This window comes from Nilaparvata lugens, chromosome 7 (assembly GCF_014356525.2).
Source record: "Nilaparvata lugens isolate BPH chromosome 7, ASM1435652v1, whole genome shotgun sequence".
Taxonomy (NCBI): domain Eukaryota; kingdom Metazoa; phylum Arthropoda; class Insecta; order Hemiptera; family Delphacidae; genus Nilaparvata; species Nilaparvata lugens.
In genome coordinates this window covers 62,914,585-62,936,788 of record NC_052510.1, presented here as the reverse complement: position 1 = coordinate 62,936,788, position 22,204 = coordinate 62,914,585, and the positions used below count along the sequence as shown (strand labels likewise).

General features: G+C 37.5%; 1 protein-coding gene across 1 annotated transcript in view; it reads right to left on the bottom strand.

The window, feature by feature from the left end:
• Window positions 1-3,239: 3,239 nt before the first annotated feature.
• LOC111051914 (transmembrane protein KIAA1109) overlaps window positions 3,240-22,204 on the bottom strand; it is a 150,173-nt gene continuing 131,208 nt past the window's right edge. Inside the window, 3 exon segments of the mRNA XM_039432017.1 lie at window positions 3,240-14,019; window positions 18,234-18,372; window positions 21,308-21,525. Of these exon segments, the coding sequence (XP_039287951.1) occupies window positions 7,154-14,019; window positions 18,234-18,372; window positions 21,308-21,525 (7,223 nt within the window). The 3' untranslated portion in view covers window positions 3,240-7,153.

The following is a 22,204-nucleotide window of genomic DNA, read 5'->3' as shown; positions in this document are numbered from 1 at the left end:
TCAAAATGGTCATATCTCCTGAACGGTAAGGAATTTTGCAAATATAATTATTCCAGATTCGTGTTTCTCGCATCAAATACCATAATATCACAAACTTTGAGCGATTTTTATTTTTCACGAAAGATTGATGGATTCCATGGACTAACCATCGTGGACCATACTGAAACAAAAACTATCTTAGATTTGGCTTAAATTTGCATCATAGATGAAGCTCGACCTGAGAAATGTCGGAGCCAAATTTGGCACCCCCATCTATACAGGGTGAGTTATGAATCTGCAAACATAAATTTTTCAAATGGTCATATCTCCTGAACGGTACGAAATTTTGCAAATATAATTCCAGATTCGTGTTCCTCGCATCAAATACCATAATACCACAAACTTTGAGCGATTTTTATTTTTCACAAAAAATTGATGGATTCCATGGACCACACTGAAACAAAAACTATCTTAGATTTGGCTTAAATTTGCACCATTGATGAAGCTCGAGCTGAGAAATGTCGGAGCCAAATTTGGCACCCCCAGCTACTATACAGGGTGAGTTATGAAGCTGCAAACATAAAATTTTCAAATTTCAAAATGGTAATCCTGAACGGTAACAAATTTTTAACTTGGATTGCAGATTCGTGTTCCTCGCATCAAGTACCATAAGTAAGCCAAGTTCCAGCAATTTTCAGATTTTTCAAATAGTCACAAAATGGGCCATATTCCCTGAATGCATTAGTGTATTTTCAATTTTATCTTATGCCTGAGTTTGTCTCTTCAAGATGATCTAGGTATGATTTGGTACCAGAATCAACCAATTCCGATCATCCGTTCTGAGTTATTAGATGAAAGATTTTTATTCTCAATCATTTTTGCAAAAATTCATTGATTTCATGAAAAATGCAAATGTCCCACATTCGGGTGATATTCTGCTATGGATAGAGGTTGATCTAAAGAGTGCCTTGCTATAATCATAGAGAAACAATAGCGCAAGTAGATATCCCATGGTATAGGGCGTTTATGTCGCAACTTTTACTGTTATCTCAAGCCGATAGTTCATGTAATTTTTTCCCGTGAAGCTGTGTGACGCTGGTAGTCTCTCATATTGTGCCGTTCAAACACTCTTACCCGGTCAAAACAGTAAAAATCGACAATAATCGGCTTGAGATAACAGTACAAGTTGCGACATAAACGCCCTATACCATGGGATATCTACTTACGCTATTGTTTCTCTATGCTATAATATAGCTACTGTAGGTTTAACCAATAAGAAAACACATTATAATAAATTCGGCAATACCTTCATGTAATCATAGATGGTGCGTAAGATCATTATTCTCAACCTTATCAAAAAATACTTGGATTTGTTTCACAACTATTAAACATGCTTTTCATTTTATTCTATTATTCATCAAAATATTATTCGATAAAAGAGAGCCTAATAGGCTAACAATCAGAGGATCAAGCTATGTGAGCCATTTGGTTAGTTTTAATACAAATTATTGTGTCTTTTTTGCAATAATTGTTGTGCAAGTGAAGAAGAATCAATAAATCATTATTATATTATTTCCTAAATAGTAAATAAATTTATAAAACCACCGAATAAGATGTTGTGACAGCTCCAAGTATTTTTACAAATAAAGTTGATAACTTATAGTTTGGAATCCACTAGGGAACGAAGTTAAAAATCTGGTGTGGCGCACTCACACAACTTTCCTTGCCATTATGAAAATTGATCACCTGACGCTAGTGTTCACGCGCATCTCAAGTCTACTATTCAAAGATCTGAGCCAGCTGGTGACAGGACAATAGCGCTGAAGACACACGAGGTCAGCTATCTCTTCATAGTGAATGATTTATTAGAATCAACAGTTGCCAACTGTTTGAAATTCAATAATCACATTTTCTCGAATTTCGAGCTTATTTCCAATTTTAGGTGAAAATTTTACTGAACATTAATTGTAGATTTTCATGCTCAATCTTTTCCACTTGAATTTTTTTGTTTAAATTGTATCTGCATCCTGATAATTGGACTTTGGATAATTGGACTAAAATCGAACTTTGCATAGATGGGGCGGAGTTCCTGAAATTTTTACAGATATGGAGCTTGTGGCAGTTGATAGAGCTTATCAATAACTATATTAGGTATAAATTTGATCAAAATCGTTGGAGCTGTTTTAGAGAAAATCGCGAAAAACCCTGTTTTTGACAACATTTTCGCCATTTTAGCCGCCATCTTGTATTGCATTTGATCGGAATTGTTCGTTTCGGATCCTTGTAGTGTAAGGACCTTAAGTTCCAAATCTCAAGTTATTCCGTTAATTGGGAGATGAGATATCGTTTACACAGACGCAAATACACTCATACACACACACACACAGACCAATACCCAAAAACCAATTTTGGACTCAGGGGACCTTGAAACGTATAGAAATTGGGGTACCTTAATTTTTTCGGAAAGCAATACTTTCCTTACCTATGGTAATAGGACAAGGAAAGTAAAAATGTAAGAGGTATTTAGAAGGAAATGAGAACTAAAGGTGAGACCATGTTAGGCGTTTTTCCAGGCGCCATCCCAATCAGCCGATCTGAGAACTTTCTGCCCTGCCGACTCTGAAAACGTCTAATATGGTCTCGCTCTAAGTCTATTTCTCCCTAACCATTCTCGGTCCACGTTATAATAGCAGTTGATGAACATAGGACTACAGCGTTGCCGATTGTCTGCCTTAATTATATTTCTACATTGTTAAAAACGGATATGGTAACGTTGTGGAGCTAGAAAAGGAGAGCGCTATTAGCTTTGTCGAATGACAGACAAGGATTGCAACACCAATGTTAATCAAATACTGCCATTATAACGTGGACCTTACTATAGTGTGAATCTGACTTTGTATCAGTCTGCAACGAAAATTTGACGAACTGAATTGCTCGAATTCCCATTTGTTTCAGTATCTCAAGAAATGTTCAAAATAGGTGACCTTGATGATATGAGAACCTCCTGATAGGTTAGGTTAGGTTAGGTTAGGTTTGGTTAGGTTAGGTTAGGTTAGGTTAGGTTTGGTTAGGTTAGGTTTGGTTAGGTTAGAACGTGTAGCTAGTGGAGGAAAAACTGTATAAGTATGAGAAGGAGATGAGAAAAGACAGAGTTTCAGTACACGACCTTGGTGAAATGAGACTCTTCTGATAGAAGGAACGTGTGGATAGCGGAGGAAAAACTGTAAAAGAAAGAGAAGATGAGAAAAGACAGAATCATATCAATGGTTAACTACATTTTACTTCGATAAAAAATACAAATAATTGCAGTTATGACTAGAAGGTATATGAACAATGTACAATATGTTCAGCTGCATACTACACGGTCCAATTTCTAACCCTCAATTATTGGCAACACCACCAGGAACCAAAACAAAACATAAATTACTGATGAATAATAAATTGACCATAAAATATTTGGGTAGAATAGTTGATAAACAAGAAAACTATTACTTAATTTCTCTTTCAAAACATTACACAGGAAGGAGAAAACATATTTTGTTCTTAGAGCAGCAGGACAGATTAGAAATACCATTTTCATAAATTAAAAATTAAACTGATACAGAGGATATATATAATCATGGAATAAACTACCGTAACAGATATACTAACTAGAATAATATAGATGTATATTTCTTGGTTGATAGACTATATTTGGTCATGAGAGCGTTTTCCAAAGAAAAATTCAAGTTGTTAAATTAAGCTGTGTTTACACCAAAGTTATCAACAAAATGTTTATTTTTCCGTCATTATAGATTCTATTAGATTGAACGGAACTTGACAAACACATCTGCACATCATGTGTATGATAAGTTATGTTCAATCTAATAGAATCTATAAGGACGGAAAAATAATCATTTTGTTGACAGCTTCGGTGTAAACACAGCTTAATGTTGCACAAATCATGTGTAAAAATTAGAATTACAATACCGAAATTTAAAAATATAATGTTCAAATCTGAGTAACTACTGTATTGCATTTGAAATTGTAAAATTTCAGTTTTCTACTAACAAATTGCAATTTTTAAAAACCAATCATCCAAATCAATAATCCACCAAGCTAGAAATATAAAACAAATTTTCATAAATATATATCACCGATCAACTAACTAAATTACTGCTTTGAGAGTAAATTATAATATTGGATAATAGTTAAAATACATAACCAACTCATCAAATATTACACATTTATACAAGTGAAAACACTTAATTAAAACTGGCTCCACAACAATAACAATATTTCTTTGGACTTAACACGTTATACAATATAAATTTTATATTATGGCACTGATCTATAGTGAGGTCCACGTTATAATGGCAGTGGAGAAAGATAGGAGAACAGCGTTGCCGATCCTCTGTCTTGTCAATGGAGGGTAACTGATACCGGTTTATTGATGTAATATTAGTCTAACTGTTCATTCTCGTTTGAAATAATCAATTATATTTTTTCAAAAATTTCATAATGAATTTAGAATTAATTTCATTTTTACATTCTTAAAAAACAATCCGGCAACCGAGTAAAGCAAGAAAGAGATAGCTCTATCCGCTTTGTTGAATGATAGACAAGGATAGCAATACCATTGTTAATTAAACACAGCCATCATAACGTGGACCTCACTATAGCAAAACTACACATATATACACTGTGAAATCTACAAGCATTTCATAACCTTATTTACAGTAAACATAAAATTATTATGAGCGATAGTTGATACAGAATGTAAAATAAATTTCTATATAATACAGCTCTATGTGCATTTTGAATCAATTTCAATTATTTTTGAGCTGCATAACATTTAATCTTGTATTTACAATAGAAGGATAATCACAATGATAATATCAAGTGTACACTAAAACCTACTGTGGAACTAATAAATTGAATAAGAAATATAATTAAATACACTGAATTAAGGATATGGTATTATATATGGCTCAATATAGAATGTTATCTACATTGATAGAGTTCACTCATAGCTTGGACTCTTAACCAAAGTGTGAGATTGATTAGATATATGTATTGAATGAAAATCTTCTACAATTCAATATCTTGTCAATTTCCACATTATTTTGGAAATGTCAAGGTTCAATTATATAGCTGTTTTCTTGATATTTAAATCTGCATTTGTTTTTGCTACCGATTCGAAAGATGCTTTTAATTGTAATCTGTTATTTAATTTGATAGATACAATTTTCTATATGGATTTCATTTGATAGTATTAAAATTTTCTATACTCTATATGGTACAGATATATCCTATGATTCCCGTCACATTTGCAACATAAAAAACTTAGAAAGACATGCTTCAAACTGTCCAAAAATAATCGAGACAAAAAACTTGGTGATTAATTTCGTCGTGGATCAGAAAGTTTCAGTGCTAATCAAATTGAAAGCAGAGTTTAAATAGAATAATTCAAATAGCCAAGCTAGATTTTCTCATAGGTTGCGTTTGATTCTTCTTTTATTGGAAGTGACTAAAAATGAGCATTTTCGAAGAATAAGATTGTCTAATTCAAGTAATTTGTTGAGCGATCTTTCTTACTTCTCATCAATTTCAACTCCAAATTATGACGATCAAGTTAATAGTTTTATTTTATCTTTAAATAATGTGCTCTACATTCAATTATATCAAATAGTTCTTTTTAACATGCATATAATTCCTTACTATTATAGAATTCAAGTTACTACATACATAAAGATGAAGAAAAAAGTTCACAAATGATCCATTTCAAGCTACGAAACAAAATTTCTCAATTTTTACTGTACTCTACAATTTTTCACAACCAATTGGTTTTTTCCAATTATTTGTTTCAAATAGTATTAGGAATGCTCATTAATTTGATTGCCCTAATCTTGATCTAAGAAATCTCTAGGTACAAAACAAAAAACTCCAATTTTGTAAACATTTTCACAACCGCTTCTTTTATACTTTCAGGATGTTTCCTAAATGAATATCAATTTCAATGATTCAATTGCCTTAAATGCTGTAATTTTCTACCTGTAGCTATCTATCTAACGCTATATTCAAAGACATCTTCACAACCTGCTGCCTTTCAAGATAGATTTTCTGCCAAATAATAATAAATAATTCGATGGTACGACGCCTTAATTGTAGCAAATTATGGTGATTACAATTGATATCATCTGCGTTTGAAAGTGCTGGAGAAACACAACCTTTCTAGGACAAATTTTAATGTAGGAAATGAAATAGTATAAGCCAAGCCTCTTTATTCATTACCAATCCTTCTATGATCATTATTGTGTAAGAGCCATTGATGATGAATAAAATAACAGATGCTCATATCTATTCATCTCTACAAAACATAAATATTTGTATTTTCTGATAATTTTCACAACCTATATTGACTTGCAACAAATTAGATATCTCTGTCAAATGGTCATCAATTCAACTTTTCGACATCTTGTCTCTTTCATAACAGTTTTTGTCAGTAAAACCTAAATTTCAATGATTGGAACAGACCGCTTTAATTGTAGAAAATTATGATGATGAATATGTCTACAATTTATCCATGACAAATAAGAATATTTCTTCTTAAAATGTATGTATTCAGGGTAACTTTCTTTATTTATAAAATAGAATTATAGTTCCATTTATAATTATAACACAAAGTTATAATTTGCATTCTTAATCTATTATTTTATTAATTATTCCAAAGGGTACTATAACTCAATTTTATAAATAAAAGAATATTTCTATTTTTACTATTATTTGACAACCTGTTGACTCTTTCCAAGCAGTTTTTTCAGGAAAATTGTTATCAAATCAATGATTCAACCTGTTGACTCTTTCAACGCCGTTTTTCAAGAAAATTGTCATGTATTCAATGATTCAAATTGTTGACTATTTCAACGCAGTTTTTTTCAAGAAAATTGTCATCTATTCAATGATTCAACCTGTTGACTCTTTCACCGCCGTTTTTTCAAGAAAATTGTCTTGTATTCAATGATTCAACCTGTTGACTCTTTCAACGCCGTTTTCTCAGGAAAATTGTCATCTATTCAATGATTCAACCTGTTGACTCTTTCAACGCAGTTTTTTTCAAGAAAATTGTCATCTATTCAATGATTCAAATTGTTGACTCTTTCAACGCCGTTTTCTCAGGAAAATTGTTTTCAATTCAATGATTGGACCGCCTCAACTGTTGCAAATTATGGTGATACCTATGACTAGCCGCCATTTTGGGATCCTCCCTAATAATCTGCACCATCCTCATCACCAGAATCGCCAAAACTTTGTCCAAAGGATCCATGAAACCTCTCTGCATCCATTTGGGTATCGTAGTTCTAGCATGCGAGAATCCCAACTTCTGTAGGATATAATCGACACCGTAGGGCTCGATACTTTTACCACCCCACGACAAAAGCCGGACGGTAGGCTCGAGATGCCAAGTTTTACACAGAAAGTTTCTCCAGTCGTTGGAGAACTTTTCGCTAGCCTCAAACGCAGCCTTCTCGCGTTGTTTCTTCTCCTCACTGTTGCCCGCTCCAAAACTGTCGTCTCTACTCTCAGACGACCCTCCTCCTCCATCTTCGGGCGACCTCTTCCGCGAGGTCTGAGGCTCAGGACTGCTAGCCCTCAACCCTTGTCCAAAACCGGTCATCCGGTCTTTCTCCCTTATATACGATGTAATCAAGTCATGCAGGAAAAAGAACGCCTCGGCGTCAACTGTCACAAAAATATGGTCCTCAAACTCTGTCACAAAACTACATTCAACCCGTGGTTTATCGTCAACTACATCAGGAATCAACGGCGGTTGCAGGTGTTCGGTTTTTAGATGTAGTTGCAACGAAGGTAACGCGAAAATTACCTCTCTAGTGTGGTTAGGATCAGTTGGTTTGTTGGCAGACCTGGTTCTAGCCGTGTTAGAATCACTGTTCTCCATACGCTCCTTCTCCAAACTGGGGAACCTATCAATACTATCAATATCACTGCAAGCGAACGCATAATGAAACCATTCCGACAACATACGGAACTGCGGCGGGAACAAAATGTTCCTACTAACCTTACAAACGGTCGCCATACTATCGTGTTGCTGTATGTGGGGTTGCTCCCCCGTCATACCCAAACTGAAAGTCAGCGTCTGCACAATATGCACATCGAGGTTCTCGTTGGTGTCACTGGACATCACTTCCTGAGCCTCGGTCGTGAACGAGATGCAAGGTTCTTTGAGGGAGAAGAGAGCCCACGACTTGGATTTGAAGTGTATGCCGTGGAAGCAGGCCAATGAGATGTTGTTGCCATGGAGTTCCATTGTGCCGCCGAGAACGGTACCTGAATCGGGCAGCGGGAGACGAACTGTTGATAGATGTAACCCTGCTACCTGTGACAAAACTTTCTGCCAATGTCGGTGGTGTTTTGCGTCTTGAATCACCTTGAATGAAGTTTGTTGGGGTTGGGGGTTACTTATTTCCCCGCCTCCTTTTTTACCCCTAGCGTGTTGTCCCCTCCTTCTAAAACTACTACCCTGGTTGTTGCTCTTATTCCGCTGGGAACCCAAGGACGAGAACACCCTCTTACTACTCTTAAACTGCTGCGAGAAAAACTCATCTAGCTTGTAAAACATCTTCATCAAGTCCACAGTTGTTGACTTGGATATCATCAGCTGCAACTGATCCCAACCCAGATCTCCATGCACAAAGATTGTTGCCGGGCGTCGAGTGGGGTTGAAAGCATCGATTGACGCCTTCCTATCCGTCATCTTCCACTCGTCTCGTAACGACACATCCAGCGAGCTGACTCTGCACATCAACACACCTGTCCCCATGTAATCTAACCTCAACTCCAACGCAAACAGCTTCAGACCGATGGTGTGGTCTGGTTCAGTACCGGGGTCCTCCCTGATCAAAATGAAAGTGTCCACTTTACTGATCTCAATCGTTCCACCTACTATACCTCCCTTAGCTTCCAGGGCACTACCTCCTAGTCCTAGCCCTATAAACATATTTTTGTGACCTGTACTCCCTATCGACAGTCTCCCTTCAGACCTGAAGTTTTTCGACAACCACTGAACGTTGCCCATAACGTTACCCATGTTCATATGGACATTCAACCGTTTAAAGTTCACCGCAAACAGTACTAACGTTTCCCAAGCAGACGCTGTAGGTTTGAGATCAGACGGACTAGCACTTTCAGAGCTTGATCCACTTTTGCCTCGTTCTCTCAACCTGGCATGTCGAGCTAAATCACTCTCCAGATTCAACCTCAAGTTTTTATCTCGACCTGAGCTCGATATTATCGGACTTCGCTCGCTTTCTATGTCGTGATCAGGACTTGAATCTTCACTGTACACCGCCATGGTACTCAAATCACCTAGAAACAACCTTCTAACTATACTGCGACGGTACCATGCTTTGGGGAACGCTAGAATCTCGGTTAACCGTCTCATATCATACTTAAACGACGCTGAACCAATATCGATAATCGTGGAAAACCTGATGATCGCTTGACTTAGGTCAGAACCACTACTTTTCATCCCCTTAGCACTCTCGTAGTTAGTTTTCCGACTACGAGACAAATGAAACTTGACAAACTCCACATTAATACTCAGGGAATCCTTGCGTTCACTGTCACTCAACGGTGACCACTGTGTTTCCTTGTGGCTAGTCTTCTTACCACCGTAGGGGTGGAAAATATGCACGGAGAAATCAGCTAAACAGCCGGTTACACTCAAACCGCCCATAGCCACAGACGGGGACGAAGTGGTGTTGAAACTAGCATTCATGAAATCACTCTCCAACTCGGCTCGTTTCGACGAGAACACAATGTCTAAGCTGGGTAGTTGTAGCATACATTCCACCCTGGATACAGGCAGACACGAGAATCGAAACGTTGAGGGTTGCATGTGGAAGTAGACTATCACATCTACCGGGAATGAAGCGTAGGCATATTGTCCCCCAGATGTAGCCCACGGACTAGGGGTAAGTTCGTCATCTCGATCCATAGCGAACATAGAGTTCATGGGCCGAGAGTCTGGGAACGGTGATGTCTTTTCATTAGCTGGTATCGGTTCCAAAGTCTGCTCCAAAAACTCCAAGATATGCGGGGAGATGATAGTTTCCTCGGGGATACTCTGTAACGTGGTCCAAGCAAACAAACTGGCTTTCTTAGTGCCGCTAGTCTTACCACGGGACATGGAAGTGTTGTTACTAGCTTCTGTTCCATCCTCAGGGATGGTTTTCGACTCGTAATGGACCTTCACATCCAACCCAGGTATGTGGAAGATGGTCAGATCGGCCTGAGTGATGTTGGCCGCGTTTGTTTGCATTTGCAGACTCTGGCGCAATCTGGTGGTGGACGTGGACGCTTGCTGGTGGCGATCCTTATGTGAGCGACGGTTCAAATTCGGACTGGAAGGCGGGAAATCAAACATACCTCCCGAACAACTTCGCTCCTTCTTCATACGGGTTGAAAACTTCAACTCATCCTCCCTACCTAAATCTTTAGTATGCAACACACACTTCCCACTGTTTATCAACACTTTAACATCCAGTTCAAAATCGATGTTAGGTTCGTGTGGTTTCATTTGAGACGTTGTAGGGTTACAAGAGGGGGAAACACCGCCTCCTTGATCTCTCGTCGTCTCCGGTTCAACTAACAACAACGTGCTACCATCATTCGAATCAAAACTAGATTTGTTGGGGGATAATTTAGACCTCAATAGCTCTGTACTCTCATTGGTCGCCCAGTCCAGAAGATTGTCATCAAGGGGTAGACTAATTTCCGAGCTCCCACTGGGTAGTGACGTTTGTCTTTCACAAAATGTGACCTTGGGGGGTGCCGCCCCCAACCCCAACCCCTTAGTTGTCGCCCTTAACGACGCCGACCGACTGGGACCCGAATGGGGGGAGCTTTCGAAACTCGCCGACGTACTAGCAGCCCTAGTTTCATCGGGGGAATCCAACTCCAAATGTTGTTCCAAAGTTTGAGTGGGAACTATGAAGGAGCGTGACCTACAAGCGTTAGTTTTCGAGGCGCCTTTCGATTTTACATCACTAGTCTTCACGTTCTGTCTGCGCAACCTCTGTATCATGTCACGTCTGAAATCTTTGAACACCATCGCTTCCAACTTGTGCAGTTTCTTCATTTCATGTTCGATTGTACCTTGGGACGCCCCCAACGATCTCAGCACATTTATAGTTTTAGCTTGCTCGTTCATCTCCTTCTCAATCAATTTAGACCGTATTTTAGCGTCGATTGAAGGATCCAACGCGAATGCCGGCAGCCCATCACAGGTTAGGTTGTGACTTCTCTTCAACAACATACTCTCCTGAGAGGCATCCTGGTTATCAGCGGTATCCCCATCATCACTGTCGTAACTCCCCGGTATAATTATCTCGTCCTCTTGTACAGCTGTTAACATAGTCAATGTATGTCCCAGAGCAGACAATTGTTTCCCAATGTTCACATCTAGATGTATGTCGACACCTTCCATGGCCCATTGCACATTCAGGAACCACTTGGCGTTCTCAGACTCCAACCTCTGAGCAGCCACTGTTCGACTGCACACCTCGTAGGTGCCTTCCGACACCACACACAGGTTCATTGCAACAGTCGTCTCACTGGTGTCCGGTTTCCAGTCATCCAGGGACGTTTCAAAGTCATCCGCAAACCTCAAACACAACCCTACAAACCTACCCTTACTCACTAGTGACCCTGAGCTGCAGGCAGATATACTGGTAGATTCCAAGGTCACCACCACGGCAGCACACGAGTCGCTGTCTATGAATAGGGGTCGGTTCAACCCCCAGATACTGGTAGGCGGGGGGAGAGGGTTGAGAGGTATACAAATCCCCATATCTTCCACTGTCAACTGGAGAAACAGCGTGCCCAAATGGGGGCTGGTGGTTAGTTTCTCGAAGGGGACCTTCTCAAAAACTTGTTGTGTTGCAGTCAACACCTCCTTGTTCAAATTCGACCTCTGCTCACTCCAATATTCATACGCGTTCTTATAATTCAACCAAACCAGTATCGCTTTATCTACAGCTATCGGCTGAATATAGACTAGGGGACGTTTCAATGTGATCAAAACCACTTCCTTATCCTCACTTCCAGAGCCAACAGTCTCACCTTCAAACGCGTTTCTCAACCCGATCCTAGTTTTGAAAAACGCAAACTGTTGGTACTCTGGTTCGGCTTCCTCAAACAGCACATTCCTAATCAACTGTCCTAAACTGAGATTAACGTCAACCGCCGCTTTACAGAACACTTTTAACGAGGCGTTAAGCTGTTGAGTACAACCGGACACGTTTTGAACACGGTTAGACAACTGGAAATCTACTGCACCAGTCTCCAGTCTCACGGCACAGCTTGTAGGAGTCGTAGCAGTCAATTGTATGCGTTTAATATGTATTACTAGGGAAAACAAAATTCTCTTGATACTGCTTGATGATGAATTAGCATCGTCCGAGTCCTCACACCACAACGGCACCGGTTTCTCGCCTCCATACACCTTCTGCACCACCTCGTTCACCTCCTTCATAAACACCTTCTGCACAAACACCAGATGATTCAACAAATCCGTTGTCAACGAGTGTTCAAACACCCCAATATCAGCCACTGCACTGATGTAGTTACCTTGTCTCAAAACTACCCCATCAGCGAAATTCCCATCCCTCGTGCTTGCACCATCTTGAACATACTCGGCTTGCACATGGACTTTGGGCAGTTCTATGCTAGCCTCTGAAGGGAGGTTAGCTTCGGTGACTTGAACTTTGGTTGAGAACGACAGGGAATGACGTGGGAGATCTATGATGAACTTGGCTTTACTACCGGTCACACCTTTGGAGGTGACTTGATCCATCTTGTATTGTGCTTGGAGGGAGGGTAACAGAGCGGCTGTTATACTCAGACTCTGCAAAACCACGTTGAACGTCATGACGAGTGGTTGTAACAGAGGGTTCGGCTCCACCATCTGGTGTTTGACACTGGTGTGGGTTGATGCAGGGTTGAAAACCCTCGCCTGACCGGGAGACTGTTGGGTGGCCGAGTCCACATCATCTACCGTTGTCCCCCTACTCATTCTGCTACTAGTTCTTGTAACCCTCAGTTCCTGTAGAGTAAACGAAAGCTCTTTACTACTCCTAGTCATCATACCATGCAACGCTACCGGGTGCTGAGGTATATCCACACTGACCGCGCCAATAGTCAACAACCCCGAGTTCTTATCCTTCATTCTACGAGTTATACTAGAGTACAAAGCCTGTGATTTGCCCACCGTAACCTTCACGACAGTTTGTTGGTTGGGTGCTACACCCTCCAGTAGAACAATCATGGTACGACCGACATGTCCCGTGAGGGAACACTCCATACTAGCGGGGCGTGTCTTTTTCTTAACGGTTAAACTAGAATGTAGGTTTGTGATTTCAGCTTCTAACTTTAAACCGCTCAACGTGGCTAGTAGCCTGGTACGATGGATTTTAGCTACAGCGAGAACTTTTAACCTTGTACGTTCTCCGGCTACGAGGTTCAACTCCCGGGGTTGTTGGGAAGGGACAGGGGTTGAAGGGTTCTCCCCCCGCTCGATATCATCAGTAGATTTCACCTCAGGTAACAAATCATACTTTCTATTACCTTTATAGCCTTCCGACACATCTCCCGCCACTGAGAACCGGCTATGCGCGACGGTTTTCGTTTCCGGCATGGTTGCGTACAGATCTAGCAGATAGTACACCGTTTTCCAGCAGCGTGGTGTCATGGTGACGGTTTCCTTTTCGGTGGTTGGACTGGGCAGTTTGACGCCCGCCTGTCCGGTCACCACGTCGCCCAGGTTGATGTAGCCGCGCACGCTTTTGCTGGTTTGCCGCAGCTTCTGCGCGAACGTCTGGTGTTTGTGGGGCGATTTGACGGATGATGACGGCGAGACTAGCGACGGGATGGCGATGTTCAGCTGTTTGGTGCTGGGAGACCGCGGCAATGTTGCCGATTTCTTCTCCTCCTCCACTGAGAGCAGGCTCTGCGGTAGGGCGAGGTCTGGTAGATTTAGACCTGAAGAAAGGAAAACAATTATATTGTTTCTTTAACATGTGAATATTTCTTATTTTATAATTATTATTGAACGAAAATCCTAAATAAATGCTGCAAATCACCCCGAAGACCTCTGCTACTGCAGACATTGACAACAGGGCTAACAGCTAGATGGAAATTCGATGAGAACTACTATCCAAAAATTAGTTGCCAGCCCGGGAATCGAACCCGGTACCTCCCAATTGCTAGTCAGGAATGCTTGCCCTTACACCAAACTGACAATCTCTGGTGTAAGGGCAAGCATTCCTGACTAGCAATTGGGAGGTACCGGGTTCGATTCCCGGGCTGGCAACTAATTTTTGGAGCATTTATTTAGGATTTTCGTTCAATAATAATTATATATTAATTAGCATTTGAATAAATGCATTCTCTATTTAATTCCATCTGTAATTTCTTATTTTAGTGATAATAATGTAAAATGTTTCTTCTATGTTTGGTTTTGAAGCATCTAAATTTAAAAATGATCTGCTATTTAAAGAATTTAATGTCATGACTGTAAGGCAATTATAATTGAAACATTTAGCAAAATATATTATTAAGTATAAAAACAAATCTTTATTAAATGATATAGTTCAATATGATTTTAGACCAAATACAACCTATAAATACAAAACTAACAGTAGTTAGAAGACAGCTCATTTATAAATGTACAAGATTTATAAATGAATCTGGAAGCAAGAATTAATTACAAAATACTTTACTAAAAAATTGGATAATAGAAAACTATTTCTTTTCAATTGAAAGCATTATCTAATTTTCTAAAACATATTTTAAAGCGTGGATTATTATTTTTTCTCTATTATTGTATAAAACCAGGAAACAACCAATGTAACAGATTTATTCAAGCATAACTAACTGATTGCAACTCTCACCAGCGGGCATTCCTTTTGCTGGTGATGCCAAATTACACATGAAAAAATATACTTTGTGAAAATAATTAAGAACTGAAAATTTTGTGAAGTGAACAACTACAAGACTTAATCTATTTTGGACTATGTGTAACCTTATCTAAATTTGGGAGAGGAATAGCACAAGGTTACCTTATTTTTTCTCTCCCTATCATTTTTGATGGTATACTTATTGTATGAATCAATCAATAAATAAATATTTCATTGACAAGTAGGACTCCGAAAGGGTCTAATTAAAGACTTGACAAACTGAAATCTTGATCTACTGAAATCTTGAAGAGTTTAAAATGGGCCTATAACCATCCTCGGTGAATTAGGAATCAATATGCAAAATTTCAAGTTAATCAGTTGGGTAATTCAGACGTGTTGATGCGTCATTCGAGAATTTCCTATCTTGTACGTGTGTAAGCCATTTCTTTCCTTCATTATAATATTTCATATGTTATATTTAAAGCATCCAGTGACCTCTTATTAAAGGGGTATAAGGACTTATCATGTCAATTTTAAAGTTGAGTAATTTTTCTTTTGATTGATAAAATCACTGGAGGATGAGTGATTGCAGTTGAAATTCTCATTAAACTCACGTATCGAATAGAAACAACATTTAATAAGCTCTTTTTTTAATTCACTAATTATTTTTTTTAATATTAAAATTTTTATATGTAAAATATAAAATATGACATTATAATAGATAATGTCAAGTTTATTGTAATTAACTCATTGTCTTATGCAATACGATTCAAACTAATTTTCACAATTATTACAACAATAATAATTTTGATGGAGTACTCAAAGTGAAACTATCATTTATTTATCACATTGTGCACAGATACTTAACATGAGGAAAGGCACAACAGGCTCATGCCCAAAACTGTCCCATTTCCAATTTATACTATACTGTCCAAATCAAAATGTTTGTTATGCCACTTTCACTTTTCAAAATACAATTTACGCTCTTCAACACTCAGATAAATGAGCAAATTTTGAATCAAATAGATACTATTACCCCCAGTTTTTCGTACGTCAGTTAACGTTTAATCACGATTGAATGCTGTACTTTAATCGAGATTAGTGCTAACCAATGCATTTTGTTTTCACATAACAGAAATTTCAAGCGATAACGCCGATTAAAATAACCGGCGTAAACAATTTTCAATTCTGATTAGTTGGCACCATTTTAACCGCGATTAGTTGAAACGAAGAAAATTTGGTTGCACAAAGGTAAAAATTTAAAAATAACGCTGGTTAAACTAATCGACGTAAAAGATTTTTAACAGGTCATACACGGGGAATTAAATCCAACTAACGCCGGTTAGGTACCTACTGATACGGTAGCTGTCTTCCAATTAGTTTTTGGTAAGAAACTAAAAAATTCAAAGTATGGGCTAAATATATGAATGAATTTCATTCATTAATAAAATATAGGAGTGTATTCAGCTGATATTAGCATTCAAAATTAGATTCTGATTTTTGAGGTTAGTTTTGTTGTCGTCTGTTAGCAGCATAGCACTTGACACTGGCGACAGACAGAGCATTCTCATGGCGTATGCATCTGTATTGAATGGTCAAATTCACCGCTTCAATAACATAACCTCATTTTTACCTTGAAACATACCTATCATTATCAGTTTTCTATTATGTAAATATTCTCTCCTATTAGAATTGAAATCATACTCATTTTTTCATTGTCTAATAATATTGGACCATGATCTCGTTTGTCAATATTTTTTCAGTTTCAAATTCACTGTTTCAAATAACCTTAATTATTTTGTGTCAGTTAAATTACAGTGTTGCCGGATTGTGAAACCTTGAAATCTTGGTTAGTTAATTACCTGTAAACTTAATCGGGATTAAAAACTAACCGATCTTGGTGGAACAGAAATGAATCCGTAAAACTAACGCTGATTTGTCAATCGATGTTAATGTTCATATTTAATATGGATTAAAATCAATACTGTTAAATATGGACATTTACGTCGATCAAGAAATCAGCGTTAGTTTTACGGATTCATTTCTGTTCCACCAAGATTTCGGTTAGTATTTAATCCCGATTAAGTTTACCGGTAATTAACTAACCAAGATTTCAAGGTTTCACAATCCGGCAACACTGTAATTTAACTGACACAAAATAATTAAAGTTTTTTGAAACGGTGAATTTGAAACTGAAAAAATATTAACAAACGAGATCATGGTCCAATATTATTAGACAACGAAAAAATGAGTTTGATTTCAATTCTAATAGGAGAGAATATTTACATAATAGAAAACTGATAATGATAGGTATGTTTCAAGGTAAAAATGAGGTTATGTTATTGAAGCGGTGAATTTGACCATTCAATACAGAGGCATACGCGCATGCGCAATAAAAATGCTCTGTCTGTCGCCAGTGTCAAGTGCTATGCTGCTAACAGACGACAACAGATCGAAAACTAACCTCAAAAACCAGAATCTATTATTGAATGCTAATATCAGCTAAATACACTTCTCTATTTTATTAATGAATGGAATTCATTCATATATTCATACCATACTTTGTTTTTTTTTTACCAAAAACTAATTGGAAGACATCTATCAGTAGGTACCTAACCGGCGTTAGTTGGATTTAATTCCCTGTGAATGGCCTGTTAAAAATCTTTTATGTCGATTAGTTTAACCAGCGTTATTTTTCGATTTTTACCTTTATGCAACCAAATTTTCTTCGTTTCAACTAAGCGCGGTAAAAATGGTGCCAACTAATCAGAATCAAAAATTGTTTACGCCCGTTAGTTTAATCAGCGTTATCGCTTGAAATTTCTGTTTTGTGAAACCAAAATGCATCGGTTAGCACTAATCTTGATTTAAGTACAGCATTTAATCGTGATTAAACATTAACCGACGTATGAAAAACTGGGGGTTAGAGTCTAAAATCAAAAAATCTAGAACAGTAACTTGATAATCATTCAAAAAGTCTAAATTTTGAATGAAACTAGAAATTTTTGAGCTAAAAACTTCACACTTTACAAAAAACCACAGCTGAGATGACAAAACTGATTATTGAAGGATATTCTGAAGTATGACTGATACTGAAGGATATTTACTCACAGTAGTCCCATTACTGAATGATATTCTTGAAGCGTTTTTTTTTTATACAATATAATCAGTATTTCAAATTCAAATTTACTTGTTTCTTGTACAAAATTCATACATAGTCACATAATTTTTGTGAAAGTAATCATCAATTGTTCAAAAAATAATAAATTTAATAAAATATTTTAATTGCAATTTTACCGGAATTATTAGCTGGAGGCGTCTTAGGGACAGGTTTCGAGTTGTCGGGTTGCTGCTCCTTGAGCTCCAGTTGTGTCTCCTTCACATTCTGATACATGTTGCTGATCTGATGCAACAGTCTCAGTAGAGGCATGTTCACCTGCACATTCCAATTCAAACTATCAATAAAACTCAACATATTCACACAATTGCAAATAGTACTTACATTTGATTTTACAATTGTATTTAAATAAAATCAACTTCAAACAATATTGACTTAGTTTCAACAAATAACATAAGGGTAAGATTACATTGGATGTATGTCTGTGCAAGTTCACTTGGGGTCATTCATGACCAAGCGCGCAGATGAGAAACAGAATCTTGAAAGAGCCATAGAAACACGTGTGAATATAAAGAAAATAAAAATCTCAGTACCCTTTTTTTGAAATATTTTATCACTACATGTTTCGGACATTTATGCCATTTTCAAGTGATATGAAGTAAATAAATTTAATACTACTGGAAGATTCTTATTTTGATCATATGTTAGTGTATTCATATGTTTTTATGAACTAGGACTGTAAATTTTGGGTTTAAATTTGCATGATTCTATCAAAAATGGGGTTATTGGTGTCTAATTGGATTGAGTTTATTATTTTATCTCTGTTTAATTTTGCTGCTTTATAAATATGGAATTCTTCTTTGACATTCAGTTTTTGACTTCTATTACCATAATTAAGTATTTTCATATTGGAATTTATATCTGTAAAATTATGGCCTGAATCTATCAAGTGTTCAGCAAATGTCGACTTTTTTGTATAATTTTTAGATTTTAGTGCTTGGATATGTTCTTGAAACCTGATATGGAAATTTCTACCAGTTTTCCCGATTTACAATTTGTCGCAATCACTACATTTAAGTTCATAGATTCCAGATTTGTATATCGGGCAAACGGGTAGAAATTCCCATATCAGGTTTCGAGAACATATCCAAGCACTAAAATCTAAAAATTATACACAAAAGTCGGCATTTGCTGAACACTTGATAGATTCAGGCCATAATTTTACAGATATAAATTCCAATATGAAAATACTTAATTATGGTAATAAAAGTCAAAAACTGAATGTCAAAGAAGAATTCCATATTTATAAAGCAGCAAAATTAAACAGAGATGAAATAATAAACTCAATCCAATTAGACACCAATAACCCCATTTTTGATAGAATCATGCAAATTTAAACCCAAAATTTACAGTCCTAGTTCATAAAAACATATGAATACACTAACATATGATCAAAATAAGAATCTTCCAGTAGTATTAAATTTATTTACTTCATATCACTTGAAAATGGCATAAATGTCCGAAACATGTAGTGATAAAATATTTCAAAAAAAGGGTACTGAGATTTTTATTTTTTTTATATTTATATTACAAGTAGCCCTATACAGAAAAGAAATAAAAACACGTTGTGACTTGTATGTAGCTGCTCGCACTGAACGCAACCAGCAAGTGCACGCGTTCAGTGTCAGTGTTTCTATTGTCCTTTCCAGATTGTTTTTCATCGCATGGTCTTGCTTGAACACGCGTGTACTTGCACATCCAATGTGATCATACCCTAAGAAGTGAATCCACTCACCCGCCTGCAGAAATACGTCGAAGACACAAAAATTCGTTCAGGTTTTCGACTGTACTTGCTTATCGCTCATGATTATTGCAACGTTAGTGGCCAGCCTTATGGTCAATCGCACGAAAATAGTCCGATGGAAATGAAACGGCTGGGTACCTACTCACTCCCCCGCACACATAGACGTTGCAAATTGTCAGGTGTATTAATAAAAAATATCGGGGATCGAGCTTCGCTCTAGAGTACAAAAACATGAAAAATTTATTATGAAAGAAGAAATTATAATGACATTCATACAGAAATGTTCTATCTAATCACAGTAAATTGAGATTAATTCCCAGAGGAATGCAAAAATTTCCCTCACAAAGGCCCAGTTGCACAAAAGCCGGTTAAATTTTAATCCTGATTAACTTCACGTGAACCAAATCAGAGATACCATTTCAAAAAGATGGATCTACTGGAATGAATCAGGATTGAAAATAACCCGGCTTTTTTGCAACCGGCACTTAGTACCTGATTGAATGATTACAAAAGTTCAACAGCTGAGTCATAATTTTGACACAGTCCCACACACATGAACTCGCTCACTCATTTCCATCACCAACAGACGATGAAATAATTATTATCAGCTGTTTTTCCAAGGATGAATAACAATTATCCTTTTAATGTCCTTCAGCGTGTTTTCCCAGGGATGAGACTAGGTGCAATCGAATCTTTATATTATAAACCTACTATGTTCTGAATTTCGTGAGAATCGTTAGAGCCGTTTTCGAGATCCGGTGAAATACAAACATCTAAACATATAAACAGAAGTTGCTCATTTAATAGTATGGAATTGAACAATAAGAATATTGATTTTCATTTATAATCAGCTGTGGAAAAATTTAAGGGTCGTTTCAGCTTACACTGAATTCAATCTGCTGGTGGATTAAAACTCAAAACGGACCACATTATAACGGACAATACTTGATATAGATCCAGTTTGAAATGGAATTGGTTTAAACAGTTACTGTTACTGTGCCACAGAATAGATACAGAATGGAAACTTGTAATCAAACGCCTATCTAACCAATGCTTTTTACATTACCCCAATACTAAACACGTCACGTGACCTTGGGAAGTTCCAATCCTGGTCTTTTGATTGGCTCGTGGCAGTGAACGAGATCAATTGATCCGGATCATTAAAGTGATCCGAACCTACCATCAATACTATTACAATGCGGCGCTTCCTAACAAGATGGCGGATTTTGGCGTCAAGGTATAGCCAAGTTTCCGTACTGTATGTATACTGTGACTGTGCAAACGGCACTTACCTGGAATGTTGTGCACTCATCTGTTCCAATTTCCATCAGACTATTTTTGTGTGGTTGACTTTAGTAGTAACTTGTTTATACTCGATATTTCATCAATTATTATAGTATTATGGTTTTGTGAAACTAATGCTGACATTAATAAGTGATTTTGACGCACCTGTTGAGCGATATATCGCACCGACACATTGAGGTTGAGTGAGGTGCTGAGATGCTTCTTTAGTTGACCGCGCGACACATAGAGCATGTTGCGTCGCTGCCGGCTGAGGTCGTCCACTATGGTCATATCGGCCACACGACACACCTGCAGCTCCACACCCACGCGCTCGCACAGCAGCGCCGGCGTGTCCGGGGGCATCTCCAGCCAGAACTTGGAGTCTGCAAGCAAGAGAAAACTCAATTAAAATGCGGTACAAAATAGATGCAAAGTGAAATTTGTCTTTCAAAGCTCGAGAAATGCGCACAATTTAGAAGAGCCGGCAGGATCTCCAGCCACAACTTCGAATTATCCATCGAGTGTTAGAATGGCACAGTATGAGAGACTACCAGCGTTACATAGCTTCACCAAAAACAACTACTAAGAAAACCATAAGCTTGAGTTGACAGTGAAATTTATAACATAAACGTCCGATACCATGGAATATCTTCTCATGCAATCTTTTCTCTATGATGATACTTTATCCACAAAGCAAAGGGAACCAGACAAACTGAAATTTTGCACATCTGAAACTCTCCCGATCAGCTGATCCTCGCAATTTTTGAGATATAGCACATATGATCGATACCTGAAATCTCTATACATCCATAGAGCGTTCAATTATCAAGGTCGCTGGAAACGTCTAGGACAGAAAGATGCAACAGAATCGTTATGCTTATCATCTTTTTAGGAGTAAATTATATCGACTCTCTTTCAATTTTTGATTGGCATCATTTCAGAATGGATGTTTAGTAGTTTTCAAACAGTCAATTTGAAATTTATAGCAGGAAGAGTCAGTAGAGATATTTGAAAATTACAGGCAAATATTTTTCTAATATTTCTCTCAGTGAATAACTAACT